General features: G+C 40.7%; 1 protein-coding gene across 1 annotated transcript in view; it reads right to left on the minus strand.

Annotated features, from left to right (window-relative positions):
- The window catches only part of TBXAS1 (thromboxane A synthase 1), a 228,663-nt gene extending 218,683 nt beyond the window's left edge, over window positions 1–9,980 (minus strand). The window contains exon 1 of the mRNA XM_058805104.1: window positions 9,883–9,980. Within this exon, the coding sequence (XP_058661087.1) occupies window positions 9,883–9,980 (98 nt within the window). The remainder of the gene's footprint in view (window positions 1–9,882) is intronic.
- Window positions 9,981–16,501: the final 6,521 nt, after the last annotated feature.

The following is a 16,501-nucleotide window of genomic DNA, read 5'->3' on the forward strand; positions in this document are numbered from 1 at the left end:
TCTCATCTCTGCCATGTTTATGAGGCACTCAGCCTCCCTCAGATTATTTCTGTCTCTCATCCTCCCACAGACAATAGTCCAAATCCATTCAGAGGAAGATGCAATGGCTGTGACTGCAGAGCTCCTCCAGCATATCCTCCAGCATTGCTAAATTACATACTATTTAACAACCATCTCAATTTCATTAGTAATCTTATAATAACAGCATTGTAAGAGAAAAAAAAGTGGGGGAGGGGGTTTGGTGGTTTTTGTTGATTTTTTTATGATGAAGCTGCCACTGTCTGGAGGAAACTTGTGCTTTGCACAAACAGAAAGGCACACACGTATTTCATATGGTGCATTGCAAGCTGCACGGAATAGAAAGCAGCTGGAGGAAAATGGCTATAGAGAAATGGTTCTCCTGGGCATCATCTGTTGATTTGTTTTGTTTATAGAAGGAATGAGATTTTTATCTCTGCTCAAAATATAAAATGCTTCCATGGCACTGAGCTCACTCCTTGGCTATGCTCTCACTCAGGAACAGAAATAAAAAGGGGGAGAAGGAGGAAAAAAAAGGTTTTACTGCCCAGAATCCCTAGCAATGTCAAAAATCAAATAGAAAATGTCCACCAGTGACACAGTTAAAGCCTGAAAGAGGAACCAAGTCACCAAGCTACCATGGAAATAAAGGCCTTCTTACCATGCTTGTTAACAGTAGGAATCTCCTAAAGCTGGGGAGGCAGGTTAGGGATAAACTGCCAAAATCCCAATTCTCAAATCCCAGACTGAGTCCTGGCAGGATGAACATATTTACATGGTAAATACACCTTACAGTCCTTCTGAGATTCATGGCCTGGGAAGGCACAGGTTCCTACAGTCCTTCCACCATCCTGTGCCCACTGTTAAAATTCCAAGCTCACTCTGCAGCCTTGCTAGGGGAGGTTCCTCACTCCTCTGACACCCAGGATCTGAGGGTCTCTTTCAGTTAATAGCAGACAACATCTCTGTGTCCTAGGAGAACACCAGATGGCTGCTTTTCCACTCAAATTGAGAGCACTTCCATTCATATTAAACAAAAATTACAACTCAGGAAAGAAAATATATTGTGAAAACACTGAATACTTAACTACTGCTAAAAATATAAACTTTTAAAAATTTTAAAACACAACTACCAAGAGACACAACTACTGAGAGACATAACTACACAATCTGTGAGAAATTACCTGAGGTCTAAAACTTTCTAGCAGACAAACAAATTTTAAATTACTATTCTTCTGAAATAGGAAAGGCCCAAGGTTTGTTGCCATATCTAGGAATAGGTCTAGTAAAACAGAGGATTCTTTATCTTTGTACCATACCAGTTTTTGCCTCTGAAGAGGGGATGCAAGTGAGCAAGCCAGTTACACAGAAGTGGTTACATGCTGCTGAATGTTACTCCAGAACAGCCCTGTTTCACGAGCCACAAGAGGGGATCCAAAGCCTTTCTGGGACCACCAAGAGGTGTTGGCTCTTCCTGAAGCTGTTGGCCAGAGCTCTGACCTGAATGGCTACTGAGCAGCTATTGGTCAGCTCAGAGTCCCATACTGAGTACAGTTCCTCATAGCATTCAGAGACATTAATCAGGCCAGTACAACAGTGTTACACTCACTGAAATCTATCCTAACATTCTCAGTTTTGCTACTATGAAGCTTATACTGAGAACTCACTTGGGAGAGATTGCTTCATCTCAAGCCATGATGAGTATTTCAGAAAATCCTAAACCAGAGATTTGTTACAAACAGAGAACAAACAGAGATCATGTCAATATTTTAAAGATGGAAGAGGGCCCTTGCAGTTTTTGACCACCATCACTCTGTCTGTCATGCTAGCATGCAACCCACTGAAGATCCTTTAGCTGCTCCTTCCTCTCCCAGGATGGCTTTATTTCATGTCTTTCCCACATTTCAAACCACATGCCTCGACGACCTCTTCAATTGTTATAGCTCTACTGAGAGGGTGTTTACATAAAAGCTCTTTGGAGCTTTTTGGATGAGAAACCACAAACATGCATGCACAGATTACATCAGATTTATTGCCACCGAGTAAAGTAAAACAATACTGAGGGTTACAGGTTCAGAACTCTGCCAAGACTTCTCATCCAAGAGCATTCATTCAGCAGGAGCTTGTGATTATACAATTACCAATTACTCATCTCCTCTAAAGTCTACTGCCTTTTCATCCTTCCCATGCCCCTCAACTCATAAAGAGCATCACAAGGTTTTTAGTGGCTGAAAAGAACTATTCTTTCCAAGGAAGCAGACTTTGCTTTGTTCATGTAAGCAAGCACACAGACACTGCCCCATTTCCTACTCCCAACACACATCTCAGTTCAGCTCCTTTCTTCCAGCCTCAGTTTGCCCAAATATACTTGACCTCAATCTCTAACAACCATCTGCAAATTCATCTGGAGTCATATCTTGCTGTTCCCAGTCACTCTTTCCAGTCTTTCCCCAGCCATTGCTGGGCATCCAGCTTCTATTCCTACCTAAAAAATAATATTACAAGTTTTCCCTTTTCTTTATTTGCTGCTTCCTTGCTCCCCCAACAACTTCACAGGTTCTGCAGAACCATGAAAGCAGCACCTAGTCAGGAAAGAAACTACCAAAGGAATGGATATGAAGAATCTCCCTCATGCTAGATGGATGATCCCTTCATTAAAACTCTTGTATTCTTATTGACCTGCACATCACTCCAATCATAGATAACACATGTCAAATAAACAAGTAAAGCTTAAGAGAAATTGCCACCAATGTAAGCAATGACATATAAAGCAAGGGAAGAAAGAGGCAAACATGGAACATCATTTTCTCAAGCCCCTCTGCTATTCCTGGGAAAGCAAAATAAATGCATATCCAAACTCAAACCAGAAATTTTTTTGAGCTCTTTCAGTTACTTCACAGCAGTTAGCATACACTGAGCTTATGGAACAGTAAATAGTGTTTTCAATAGGGAAAAGAAACCAAAAAGAGAACTAGGGAGATAAGAGAGAAAAATCCGTCTAAAGATTTTGGGTGTGCCAAGGGGAACTGATAAAAAACAGTCTCTCAATAATATGTCAATATTTTAAAACATTTTTTAGACAGCTCCATTAAATACTATATAAAACTCCCCTACAGAAGAGCAAGGCATGGCAATCAAAGGCATAAATTACCTGTGAGCCAGCAGTGAGGACAAAACAAACACTGGTATGGATGAAATCTAATACCAAGACAAAAAGGAGTAAAGAGGAATATGGGCAACTTTTTAAAATGATGGGAGCAATGTTAAAGGAGACAAGAAAAAAAGAGAACATAGATCTATATTTCAGCACTCTGAGGAGTTCTAACCTGTCAAAACTACCAACTGTTTTAACTTTTCACTTAAGAGGGAGCACAGGCAGGCTGGCAGGACACCTTGTGTGCTATCTGAAAGTGGAGTGACAAAAATCCACACACCTTGGAGCACAGGAGGAACATCCAGTCCCCCCAGTGCAGGGCAGCCACAGGAACTGCAGAATGCACCCCTGGGCTTCAGGGAAGAGCAGAGCTCATGGCAGTGTTTGAGGACTTTGCAGGAGACTGAGAGGCCCCTCTGAGCCTGGCAATTAAATGCACAGACAGAACAAGAGACAGCCCCAGTGCAATGGATGGAGTGCTGCACTGCTTGCAGAGCCTTCTCTCTGAGGAAGTTGTCCACATTGCCTTCTCCCATCATCTAATTTCAATTCCATTTAAGGCAACACCAGCAGGGTATTAAGTTCCCTGTGTTCCTAATACTGTCAGTAGATGGAGGCAGGAGCTCCCAGAAGATAATTTGGAGTATCCAAAATCAGTTTTAGAGGGGCCCAAACATCCCCAAGTTAAACAAAGTTACCTACCCAAAGGCAAAAACCAGATCAAAAGTTAGAACCAATCTGCAGGTCCAGAAGAGCTGAGTGAAGCTCCAGAGCAGGCAGAAGGTGCCTGATGGAAAAGTCAGAGTCCTTCCCTCTCTTGCTGCTCTCTCCTACCTGTGCAGCCCAGCTGAGACCAGACCCAGGCCATTCCAAGACCCACAGAAATTGGATTGCTCAGGGGCTGAGTCCAGCTCCTGTTTGCTCTTGAGCTATTGTGTGCATTATCCAGCTTTGCAGCTCACTCCATTGGACATGGATATGGAGACCACAGCAGAACACAGATAAATATACCAGTTTTGTGAGAAGAAAGCCATCCCAACCCTGTCTGCCTTTACATACTATTAAGGCTCCAATCTCCACTCACTAAAATCAAACTATGCTTTAATTTGGGATTTAATGGGGAAAGGCATGAAAAAAATCAGGGAAAAACAAAAACCATAAGGAATTAATAGGCTGGAGATTGAGTTTTTTACACAGAGTTTTTAGAATAAAATGCACCTTCAAAAAAGCAAAAAACTCAACAAACACTTGAGGGCTTTCCAATAAACACTGCTGGACATGTAATCTCTAAATTGAAAACAAAACAAAATGAGCAGAGACAGTTTCTGAGTTTTGCAGTGCAAAACCAAGGCAAAACCAAAGCTGCACAGCATGAAAGGCCCAACACTTGTCTGGATAACCAAGAGGTTATAACAGCCTCTGAGAGAACCTAGGGATCTGAAGCTGCAATAGCAACAACAGAAAACTGTTCTGCTTCTTCTCCCAAAAGTAAGATAACTTGTTTACCTAACAGCAGCATAATCAGAGCACTGAGTGAACGTCATTCTGGATAATCAAATCTACACACATCTACTTTGTTTTCAGAGAAACAAAGTATTTAGTCATATGTGGTATGGCACTTTTCCAAATTATAATTCAGTAATTTATTCTGTTCCTTCTCAAGCTTACCTAGAGATGCTTGATTTAGCTCAAAGACAAGGCCACATATTGCACAGCTGTGGGATCAAATTATGTTTGACACATTAGTGGGAATTACAGATTTTCTTGATGTGAAACTGCATGACAAAGACAGCTCAGAATCTTTTAGGTGTTCTGTCATCAACAGCGGTTTGCTGGTGTTTCCTGTTGAGTCAGATCCTTCTAGTTTTTCTGATGGGACATTCCAATGAAGGGGAGGGAAGCAGAAGGATTTGCAGTGATTATGGCCATTTTAGGGGGAAAAAACTGAAAAAAACCACAAGCTGGGGTTAACAGAATATTAAAAAACCCCAAAACTTCCCAGCCTTCTGGCCTTGCAAACCTGATGCTGGGTTCACTGCAAACTGAGAAGCTATAGTGATCTTTTGAGAGGCAAAAGTTGGTCCAAGATCTAGTATTAGGTGGCATTTACTTTAGAAAAAAAAATAAGTTTTGGCTAACTCAACCCCAAACAGTAAGGTTCTCCAAAACCAGCATGAAGTTTTTGCTGGGGAAAGATTACCTCTAAGCTTTCCCTTTAGAGCCCTTTCCAAAACCACAGATGCAAAGTAATGCCAAACAGCAATGGTATTGAAGCCACCTGTATGGAAATACTGCCTTGTTCTGAGATCAGCTTCTGGTGTGGTTAGTGCAGGTATGGCCCCAACTGAAGAACTCTAACACAAGTGCCCCATTGACTAAGTATGTCCCCCATCCAACTGTATGGAAATGACTTTAGGTCAGAGGAGGAAAAATATTAAGTTTAGTTTTCATTCTTTTTAATCAGACTGAAAATTCTTTGGGTCAGGCCTGACTTGTTCTGCACTGGGTGGGCAGTACCTTGATCTAGGGAGACCCCAATCTCTTAGTCTCTATACTTGTCTCTAGCACAAGTAATCATTAATATTACTTCAATGTAAAAATGACATCTTTCTGAATTACTTAGCTTTCCAGAAACAGACAGGAACACCACTAGTTTATGTTTTGCTATGTTTGAAAGCATGCAATTAGACACGGATCTTACAAACATAAACAAACACTCCCATCCAACCTCCATGTTTCTAAAAAACCCCAGGTTTGTTTAGACAAGGGGTTGATAATCCAGTTTGAACACAGGTATCTGAATGCTATGACAGCTTCTTCATAATGCTCAGCTTATGGTACATTAAACTTTAAAGCAAGATAAACTCCTGCTTTCATTTTATCAAACATCTACCCAGACAGCAAAAAGAAAGACACAAAGCAATGTTTGCAGCTACAGCCAAGCATGGGATATCCAACTCAGCATATGTTTGAAATGAAAATGAACAATATGTTGCATAGATATACTACCGTATTTTTCAATTGAGAATATCACTGGGATTTGTAAATGTTAAACTCATTCTTCCCTTAAGAGTTTGGTTTTATTTCATGCCTAAAAAAAGCCCCTGAGATTCACAGAGATTAGGCAAATAGAGACAGCAGTGCTTGCAACTGAGAAAGAAAGTGCTCTTAAAAGAAACTGCTCTGATAATCAGTTTGGGTGGAAGAAATCACAGGGGAGGACACAGACAAGACATTTTTTAAGAGTGCTAAGTGTTTTTTAAGAGTGCCACTGGTATTACTGAACTTTGGTAGTTAGCCATATTATGCCTTTTTGTGGTCAATAAAGCAGCAACCTGCCTATCACAATAATAATGATGTAGCAACAGACATCCAAGAATCCATGATAAGAAATCTGCAAGAGACTTTTACCTACAGAGAACAAGTAGCAAGAATGGGGAGGGTAGCAGATAACAATCCTCCAGGAACAGGGGATAGCAAAGAGGCTCGAGCAGCCTTTTAATTTAACAGATTACCAAAAAACCAACTATTCAAATCCAAACAGACTATGTACCAAAAAGCTTCATAGGTCTTTCTACTCCCAGTATTTCATCAACTACCTTACAAAGCCTCTCCTTAGAGCTGACTTAAGGTCATGTAAAAGACAAACACTGAGAGGTTATAGTTGCTTCCCCTGATTTAAAATTGACACATTACACTACAAGCATCACCTTCATATTATACTGAGGACAACACATGAGAAATCAGAGATGTGCTATTACATGATTTGCTATAAAGAGTTATTATGTTCATTGTACCATAAACAACAGCCTAAAAATTATCAAATTGTCCAAGTTTCTAAGAACTGTATAGGGAAGACTCAAGTCTTTCTTTAGAGAACTTGTTTCTAAGACTTCTAAAGAAAGACTTGTATCTTCCCTATAAGTTAATTTTTATGCAGCTGCAACCTCTGCTCCCCTTCCCAATCAACCCTTTCTTCTCTCCCTCTTTCATATGACCTCACCATACCCAAAAATGTGCAGAGATTGGTCTTATCGCAGTTTAGCAAGATACCACCTGCCAGCTGAGCTGTGACAAATCCCAGCTGGCCTTACAATGCCCACACTCACAGGGACTGAGGCTGAGCTGATGGACAGCAGCTCAAGACTGTGGTTTAAGGCACTGAGTACCCCCATCCACGAAAACTGTGCTAAAGGAAAGAGCTCAATAACATGAGTGTTGCCATGACCACATTCCTATTCTAGTGTGCATTAGATCTTTTTACTCTTTCCTCTACCTGCAATTGCCTTCTGTTGAGCCTTGCTAAGCCTTTTACAGCCAACAAGGTGGACAAACTGCCTGTTCTTTGTACTCACACAACAGTTGACACAACATGACCCCAATCAATCATACGCTACTACCACAACAAAATTTACAACAGCAAATATTCATTCCTCCCTTTCCCTTGGATTGCCCTTCTGAAGAGACACAATCTTGGAAGAAAAAGCTAAAAAAAGAATAATTCAGTAGTTAGTAAAAAATTAGGATAAGGCTTATAAAGAAAACCTCAAAGGAACCTTAAGAGTTATTACTTTATTATTACTCCTGCCACACACAACACTCATGTTTTCTTAACTCCTAGAAGAGCCAGATAATCAGGTATGCAACATGATTGCAATAAAAACATTTTCTAGAATTAGAGACCTGCATTTCTATTAGCAACCATTTCACACACTTAATGTTTAAATAATTCCTTGAACCCAAGGTTTCATGAATAAAGGAAGATGTGAGCATGCATTGAGTTTACTGATTGTTTAAACACGCAGGTAGTATAAAAAATTTCAACAAAATAGACTCAAATTAGAAAGTTGACAAGTTTGAACAACTACCACACTTGCAGATGTGCTTCAAGACTTGAACCTTACAGGCTCAGGCACTGCACTTTACTGAGATAAACAGATGTGAACATCTCAGTTCTTTGAAAGGCAAACTTACCAAAAGCCCATAGCTTATTTCATTGCATGCTTAATAATCACCAGCTTCCCATTGGAAGAGTGATCTATAGACACCTGTATTTAATAAGCTACTGAAAAATAAACTTGAATCTGTAGATCAACAAGATTGGTTAGTTGTAACCATTTACAAGCATAAAACACTTTTCCCGTATAAAACTACTTCTTGATGCTTTCACATAACTCACCTTCAGCCAGGAAAGCAGACACACTGAATGGGGTGTCTCTACTGTTAGACTATTTCCCACCTCACTGCTAAGTTGAGCTTTTTGAAACTTTTATGGTAGGCCCTCAATTCAGCAGTAACTGAGCACAGCCATGAGTCTGATTTAACTCTGCAATTAGAGCTAGCTTTGTTAATGGCAAGACCAAATGTGCACTAAACCACCATGTCTTAACTTCAAGGGGAGGAACAGCCTTTCCTAAACTGAACCAGAAAATGGGGCCCTGGGCAAACACACACCAGACAGTGCCTGAGATTTACAAGGAGCAGTTCTGGGTCTTTGGAGATCTCGGCACATGCGGACATGAGCTATGGGGAAGTATCAGGCTATTTCAAATGATTCACAGGTGGCCAGACCTCACCAGCTGATCTGCTGCTTTTCTGAACTGTGGATGTGCCTCTGTCCTCCTTCTCTCCCTCTTGAGCTCCCAGAGATGTCACAGGTCTGCAGCTAAACAGCATGGTCTTAATGATCTAGAGCCACTGTTCTTTTTCCCAGTAAAATTCAGAGGAGGTAGGACTTGGATGTTTGCAATTATTTGGGCAGATCTTGTTAAGAAAGCAGGCTCACCCATCTATTTGACACAGCAACACATGTCAGATATAGACATGACTCTTTTTAGTCTCTCTAGACCCTCCCTGAACACAGAAGGAAGTTGAACAAAACTCAACAGGGTGAAAGAATGACAAAATGTATGCAAAGAGATCTGTCATTTACATTGCTACAACAATTGTGCTAAACTCGTAGTGCCATCATTATTCTCTTCCTGATTAGCTTTGGATTTTTGGTGGATTTTTTTTTTCAGCAACAGTCCCTGAAACCTTTTCTTGAACACTCATACAATTGAGAAAAAAAAACATTATTTTACTGGAAGGCAGGATTTAAAGATAAATGCGAGGGAAAAGTCAGAAAAACACTCCCAGTTCAGCTGATATAATTTCTGAAAGAAATTGTCAGAACAGGGGGGAGGTTGCTTTTTTTTTTTTTTTTTTCATTTCAGCACAGGTCACTGCATTGCCTACTGTGCTAACCATTACAGTTGCTGTTATTCTGATTTGTGTCTACTAGTCAGCGTGGAAAGAACAAGAGAGGAAATTCAAGCAGCAGTTTGAGTGTCTGTACACTTAAGCCAAAAAACAAGTGTGTGCAGCACAGTAGAGAGAAGAGGTCCAAGTATTTGGTTTCTTTTTGATGTGGACCAATGTTCCTGCTGTCTAAAGAAATTAAGAAACCAACAAATAAGCTCTTAACTTAGAAGATCATTTTTGTTAGCAGTTGGTAAAGCACTTACAAGACAATATTGCAAGGAGAGAATTCTCTAAAAGCATAGTGAGTTTTGTGAATATTTATTGCACTCTCTGCTTCCAAACCAACTCCCCCTCCACTTCCCTCCTAGGAAATTACCTTCCAGTTTCCCCTCATGGATAAGACTCTACAGATGCTGGGTTTCAGCAGGGTTTGTGTCTGATCTCACCATCTCACTGCTCTCACTTACCAATACAGCAGGACCAGCAGGACTGCCAGCAGTGCCAGGGTGGCTGTGGTACTGTTCATTCCTGGGCAGGCAAGTGCCAGAAGATCTGCAGGCTCCATTTTCCTCCACTACAGCTGCAGCCTTGGGTGCTGTGTGCAGGGGAAAGCCTCCACAAGGGCTGATAAAGCTTTCCACAGCTAAAGGAATGACATCTGCAACAAAACAGGAACTGAGAGAGCAAAAACATGTCATCACAAACGGCAAACCTTCCCTCTTCTCACCGACTGCACACTCTGAGACAGACCTCGAAGGTTCCCTGAGTGGCAGAATGTAGCAATTTCCCCCCTCCCACTGTTGTTGACTGTCATGCTAGTAAATATTTACATACCCACTGCTTGAGACATCAACGTTGCTGAATGGGTTTTTCGACCTAAACCTTGGGAATCTGGGAAACGTGTGGGGAAAATAAATGGGGAAGACAGCCTGACCATGTTACAGATCATGGAAGGAAAATATAAAGGCACTTCAGGGGTGTCCTGACATACAAAACAGTGGAGTTCTCTAAAGTAATTAAAATAGAGCATTTTTGCAATATGAAATTTCATTAGCACCTAATTTCAATGCTGGTTATACCTTGTAAGAATAGAACAAAGTAAACTTTAAATTACCACAACTGAAGGGAGGAATTAGAGGAAAGCTGGTCTAATGTGACTTCTAGAATGCATATAAAGAAAGACCAAATGAGCAGAAATCCCCAATTTTTTGGGGTAGTACCAGATCCATAAGTCAGCATCTGTCACACAAATGAGTCCTCACAGACAGCACTTGTTTGGCTGTATCATCTCAGCTCCATGAGGGCTACAGTAAATTTCCCTGGCTCAGTGCACTGTCCCCCTTGGGGGCTTCACTAACCAGTCTCTCCAGAGACACTTTGGCTACCCCTACAAATAGCTGTGTTTCTAGTATCAGGTTTAACACCAACATGGTCAAATCTCTGCACTGTGGCACAGTGAGGCTGTGCCATGAACAACCTGCACACAGCCACCAAGTTTTGGCTGCAGTTCTGGAAATGGTTTGTTCTCTGTATATGAATTATTCAGCTTTCTTCCATATTTTCCTGCCTGCAAACCTCAAGCCTGTTTTAAGCATCTGATCCAGTCCAAAATTAGAAAGGTAAACCCAAGAACACACCTTGAAGCACTTCTACAGGAGAAGCCCACCAACCTGTTATACACTACAGTAACCAAATTCCATGAGCAAAAAAATCTTCAGGACAACAACATCAGAAGCAGCAGCTTGCACGTAAACACCTCAGCCCATGACAAAATTCCCAGAACTGTCCAGTATTGTTTGTTACTTAAGAAACTATAAATTCTCATATATGTGCTTAGGATGGAGTTTCCACCCATTCTAAAAAAACTATTTGAAAGATAAGGAAATAAATGCTATACAAAAATGTGGTTTGTGAATCATATGGTAACCTTGAGAACCAGAAATTCTGTAAAATCTGATTCTCCTAACACACCTGATGAAGAGTGGTTTCTTCTCTGACTACCTCAAGACAATAGCTTAGATTTAATATGCAAGGCTTCTCCAGTATCACTTTATTACACTTCCTGCTTTTATCAGAGAAGTTAATAATATAGGTATCAAAAAAGTAAAGTCTTCAACACAATGGAGCTTAATTTTAAGAAGATTTGGCTCTACTCTAAGTGAATCACTGCTATTTTGGTTCTTCATGCTTCACAACTGCATTAATTCCCTTCCAGCCTGAGATCCTTACAGAATAAGTAGAAGGTGTTAACCAGCTCATCAGCTCCACAGAATAGGGAGGAAGCTCACGGAAAACCTTGCTGCAGGTATTAACAACTCCACTGCTATTCTAGGTCAATAACAGCTCTGCTGGTTTGCTGCTGCTGGAAAGTTCTGCAAGAACAACTCCAACAAGATTTAACACCAGTGACACAAGGAATTAATCAGTGGACACAAGCTAATCCCAATAACAACCAATCCTGTGGGACTTTCAGAAAAAGAAAAAAAATCAAACATTGATATGCATCAAAGTCTTTTCTAAAAGACTTCTTTTCTTTTCTTCTTTCTTTTCCAAAAGATTTATCTTGTCTTCTACCACAAGGGAAGAAGGCAAGAAATAATATTCGAATTTTACTTTGTTTAGCTTTTTAATAAAAGACATTTTTCTGCATATAGAGGACAGATGTTCTCTTATTAAAATCAACTGCATGACTCCTATCAGCACACACAGGTCAAGTAGAGACCTCACTTGTTTTTTAAGGAGCACTGGAGTCTTTTCCCAGTCACACTGAGAGACAGGAGGTATGAATAGCTCTTAAACATATGCCTATGAAAGAAAATAGTGTCTCACATCAGAAATCAGTTTGAAATGGAATCTCACATCAGAAAGAAAATAGGGTCCCACATCAGAATCCAGTTTGGAAAAGAACACATAATTAACCTCTTTTTTTTTGCTTTTCTTTTCATCCTTTTCTGCTGTTGATGGTAGGGTTTGTTTTGTTTCACTTTTTAAGCCTCATCACCTGTTCCTTGCTGAAGGATTTTAACTTGGCACCTCTGACCATGAAGAAGTGTGGCAAGCATTGACTCTAAAACCCACCTGGAGCATTTCTCATCACAGACAGAGGCACTTAGAGTTATTGTCTTGGAGTTAGGGACCTCAGCTCTGTGAAGAGTCACATAAATCCATATGATACTTGTGGGGGGAAAAGGAGTCAGGGATGTAGAGAGCTATGAAAATAAACTATTCATCACTCCAGAGAATTCTCTTTACAAGTTTTTTTACGTGAGAAATGTCATCCTAATTAAGACTTAATAGCACAGATATTTTGCACCAACCTCCAAGTCCCTTTGCGGAGTCACGGTGGGCAGCACGGTGACAGTATCAAGGAACTGGAGACACAGACACCAAGTCCCCCCTGCCCGCAGGCTGGAGGAAGCCAGAGACAAGCAGCAGAGAGCCTTTTCCTGTCAGACTGCTGTGAGTCAGCAGCCGTGCCTGCATTTGCATCCGCAGGCTTCCCTCCAGACTGCATCCACCAAGGCTTGCAGCTCCCTGACACGGTGCCATCCACGCTCTTCCCTTCCGTGGCGATAACATTCCACAGGTCACCACCCGGTTCATCACAGACAGGTGTGGATAAAAGCTGCACTGGAGGGACCCATGTCAGCCTCCATTCCGCACCACTCAGTGCCTGGGAGCTCCCCAGCGAACACACAAGGATTTTGGTGCCGAGCAGCCCGGGCCGCAGCCTGCACACACGCCCGCAGCAGCAGCAGCAGCTATTAAACAGGGCAGCGCACAACAGCGTTCAGAGTCTGAGAGGCTGAATTGCTCCTCAACTGAAACAGAACAAAAACCTGGCACCCACACAATCCAGGTTTTACAGGAAGCCTCCGTGCCTTACAGCCCTGAGTCCAGTAATATTTTCTGTAAAGGCTCTTCCAAAACAACGCATTTCAACTTCTAAAGCAATGCAACTGTGGTTGTGGCCTCAGCAATGCTTGACATGCACAAGTGTTGTTCCAACATGAAGTACAGAGTTTATTAAAAAGCAAGATTATAGACCTTCCCTAAATCATGTTAAGGATTTTGACCTGTCTTCAAAGCATATCAAATGGAAAGTGTAGTCTCATCTTTCAGGAGCTACTGACTACACCAGCTAGACAAACCACATACTCCTACTAATGACCAAATTCAATTCCTCTTCTGCTATTCTACCTCATATATTTTAGGTCTATAATAATCTAATTAAGGCTGAGCCACACCAGCTTTATGATAGATGAAGGGAGTCCAGGAAGATGTTACATTTTAATTTTATAGCAGTTTGTGTCTATAGAAATTTATAGCACAGTCTTCAGATCAACAAAATTCTGCTACAGACAGCTTAGCCACAAAATACTGCAGACAAAATACCACAGAACAGCTTAAAAAAGAGATTAATCAGGGACTAGTTTATGTATAAGCTTTAACAAAGCCCATGTAACAAAATGTATAAGTATATATGATGATAATTTATCTTAAAGCAAAAACCTTTCCAGAGTCAAAATGAATTCTCAATGTCTTGAAGGTAGACCAACAACAACAAAAAAAAAAAAAAATCCAGAGGCATATTTCCCAAAGCTTTTCTTTTTTTTTTAATTCAAAACAACCTTAATATCCAAAGTACTGGCAATAATAATGTATTGGAATAGAGGGATTTACAATGGCCATCTGTGACTTAATTATTGCTATCCCTGTTCAAGGATTGATTAAGCAGTTTAATCAGATGATTCTGTACTCCTGCATGATAAACTATGACAAACTACCCAAGAGACAGACCACCAAGGCATCAGAGCCTCGTAATAAACATCCTGCTCTACATTCAAGACAGACAGGGGCACCAAAAGGATTCCATGAGCTCGTGGGAGATTCTTGAGTCACCTTGAATAAAGTCACTCCAGTAAAGTGGATCTCAAAGGGCAAACACAGTGACTGTAAAACCCCACTGAGGAGCCACTTTCATGACGCTTCCGACTGAGCAGCAGAAAGACACACTTTTACACTTAAATTGTTTTGCCAAGTCAGAACCTGGTTATATTAACCTAAATGCTTCTCAGGAAACAGGCATGCAGTTTAAAATTCTAGGAAAGCTAAAATATGCAAACTTGTACTTCACTAACAAATTTAATCTTAGCTGCCTAAAAGTTATGGTACTTCAAACACAGTCAGTATCTTAGAGTCCAGAAAACTCATTATGCTAACTAAATGTAGTGCCACTGTACTAAGTCCCCTCTAAAGCAACAAGCTGTGAGATATCCTAGTTACTTCAAAGAACTCCTCTTAGAAATAGCACAGATTTTGTGGTCAAAAGGAATGACAGTTTCTTCCTCTTGCTGTGAGAGTTTGGAATGAGTTTCTAAAATAAAGTTACCTTTGCTAATAGTGGCATTAAGATCTTGCAGTCCCTGTGAAATTCCAAAGAAAGCAGAAATCAGTGTAACATCTGCTGCCCATCACCAGGCATTTCTAAGCAAATTGACTTTATTAAATAATTGGTAACTTGTTTATGTTTCTATAGCTTGCTTTAGAAACATTGATTGATTCAAGCAATCCTGTAATTTCATTGTCCTATAAACTTGACTGGAGATAAATATGGATTTATGTTCACAGATCAATAGCTCCACATTCACAGCAAAAGCCAAAAAACCCTGCCTAGACTAGTCTTGTAGTTGCAGAGAGACATATAAATGTTTGCAAAAACATTATGGTAAGAGCTACTGAGTTTTAATTCTTTTTCTGAAGCTTGGTTTTTAAACACCATGAAAAACACCTGACCTTCTCTGTCTAATTGAAATTGTCTAATTGAAAAGCCACTCTAGATGACAAATTCCAGGCTTGAATTTTCCAAATTATGTTTTGGTGCTGGATTACAGGTCAAAAGAACTGTGAAAAACTTATCAGAAGTACCTTGTTCTATAACTTAATTAAACAAACTTATAGACTAACACAATGCATTTATCAGTACCCTGTCAAAATCCAAAATGACAAATGGGAAATGCAGCAAAAGTCTCAAAAACCTTGAACCTCAGACAAGGTACGAAGAGCTATTCTTCACCTGAGGACTACCACTGTTTTTTTTTTTTTAATATCTCATGCTCCCAGAAGACACTCAACAGATGTGAATGGAGAATGTGCCCATGGGCTGTGGCCTTCAGCCTGACAAGAATATTGGAATTCTTCCCATCTGGGAACTGTGGGCAGTATCAGCTGTCCCTTTATGCCTTATCTCTGTCTAAAACCAGAGGGTTTGGATGCAATTGTCCCTCTGAGGTGAATAAAACAGCAAAAAGAGGGAGCAAATGAATGTTCTGTGTATTAGGTGATACAAACATGCCAAAACCAGAGCAGGTACTACATCTCACAGCTGCCACTAGTCTCTGCACAGAAGAGGCAGCAAACTGGCAAAAAGGAGAAGAAAGGTGGCAATGAAGCAAGTCAGACCAATACTATGGCCACAGCAATGGTTCCCACACCTTGAAAAGCCCAGAAACTCTTGGTTTGCATCCACATGTAGAAATGTAACCTGACTGCAAAGAAACACAAACTGGCAGCAAAAAGAATCACTGAGGACCAGCAATTCTTTAATGGCATCTACAGAACCACCTCTTAAGATGCAGAAAGGTCCCTCCACAGGACATTCTCCTGGAGATCACCAGGCAGAGGGTTTGGTGATGCTGCTCTGACTCCTGCAGATATGGCAGGGGAAGCTTTTGCCCTGTTGCCTCTCTTGTCTTTGAAATTGTTCCCCAGGACAAGCATTTCCAAGTGACAATAACTGCACTGTGAACAACCATGATGAATATTCTGAGATGGCAGTAAGAGCACAAAATGTGTGGGGTGCTGGAACACACAAAGCTGGGGCAGGAAGACACATTGAACCTTCACACCATGGAGCAAACACAGGGACAATATAAAGTACCTTGAAATGCCTTATTTTCACTCTTGCCCCTATACAGAGTGTATCTGCTGCCTAAATGTATGCATCACATGATGAATAATTCTTGGTAGATCGTGCCAAATATTCCCAAAGGCTTCTTACCCCTCTGAAAGGGAGTACAGATAAGG

Source organism: Ammospiza caudacuta, chromosome 5 (assembly GCF_027887145.1).
Source record: "Ammospiza caudacuta isolate bAmmCau1 chromosome 5, bAmmCau1.pri, whole genome shotgun sequence".
Classification (NCBI taxonomy): domain Eukaryota; kingdom Metazoa; phylum Chordata; class Aves; order Passeriformes; family Passerellidae; genus Ammospiza; species Ammospiza caudacuta.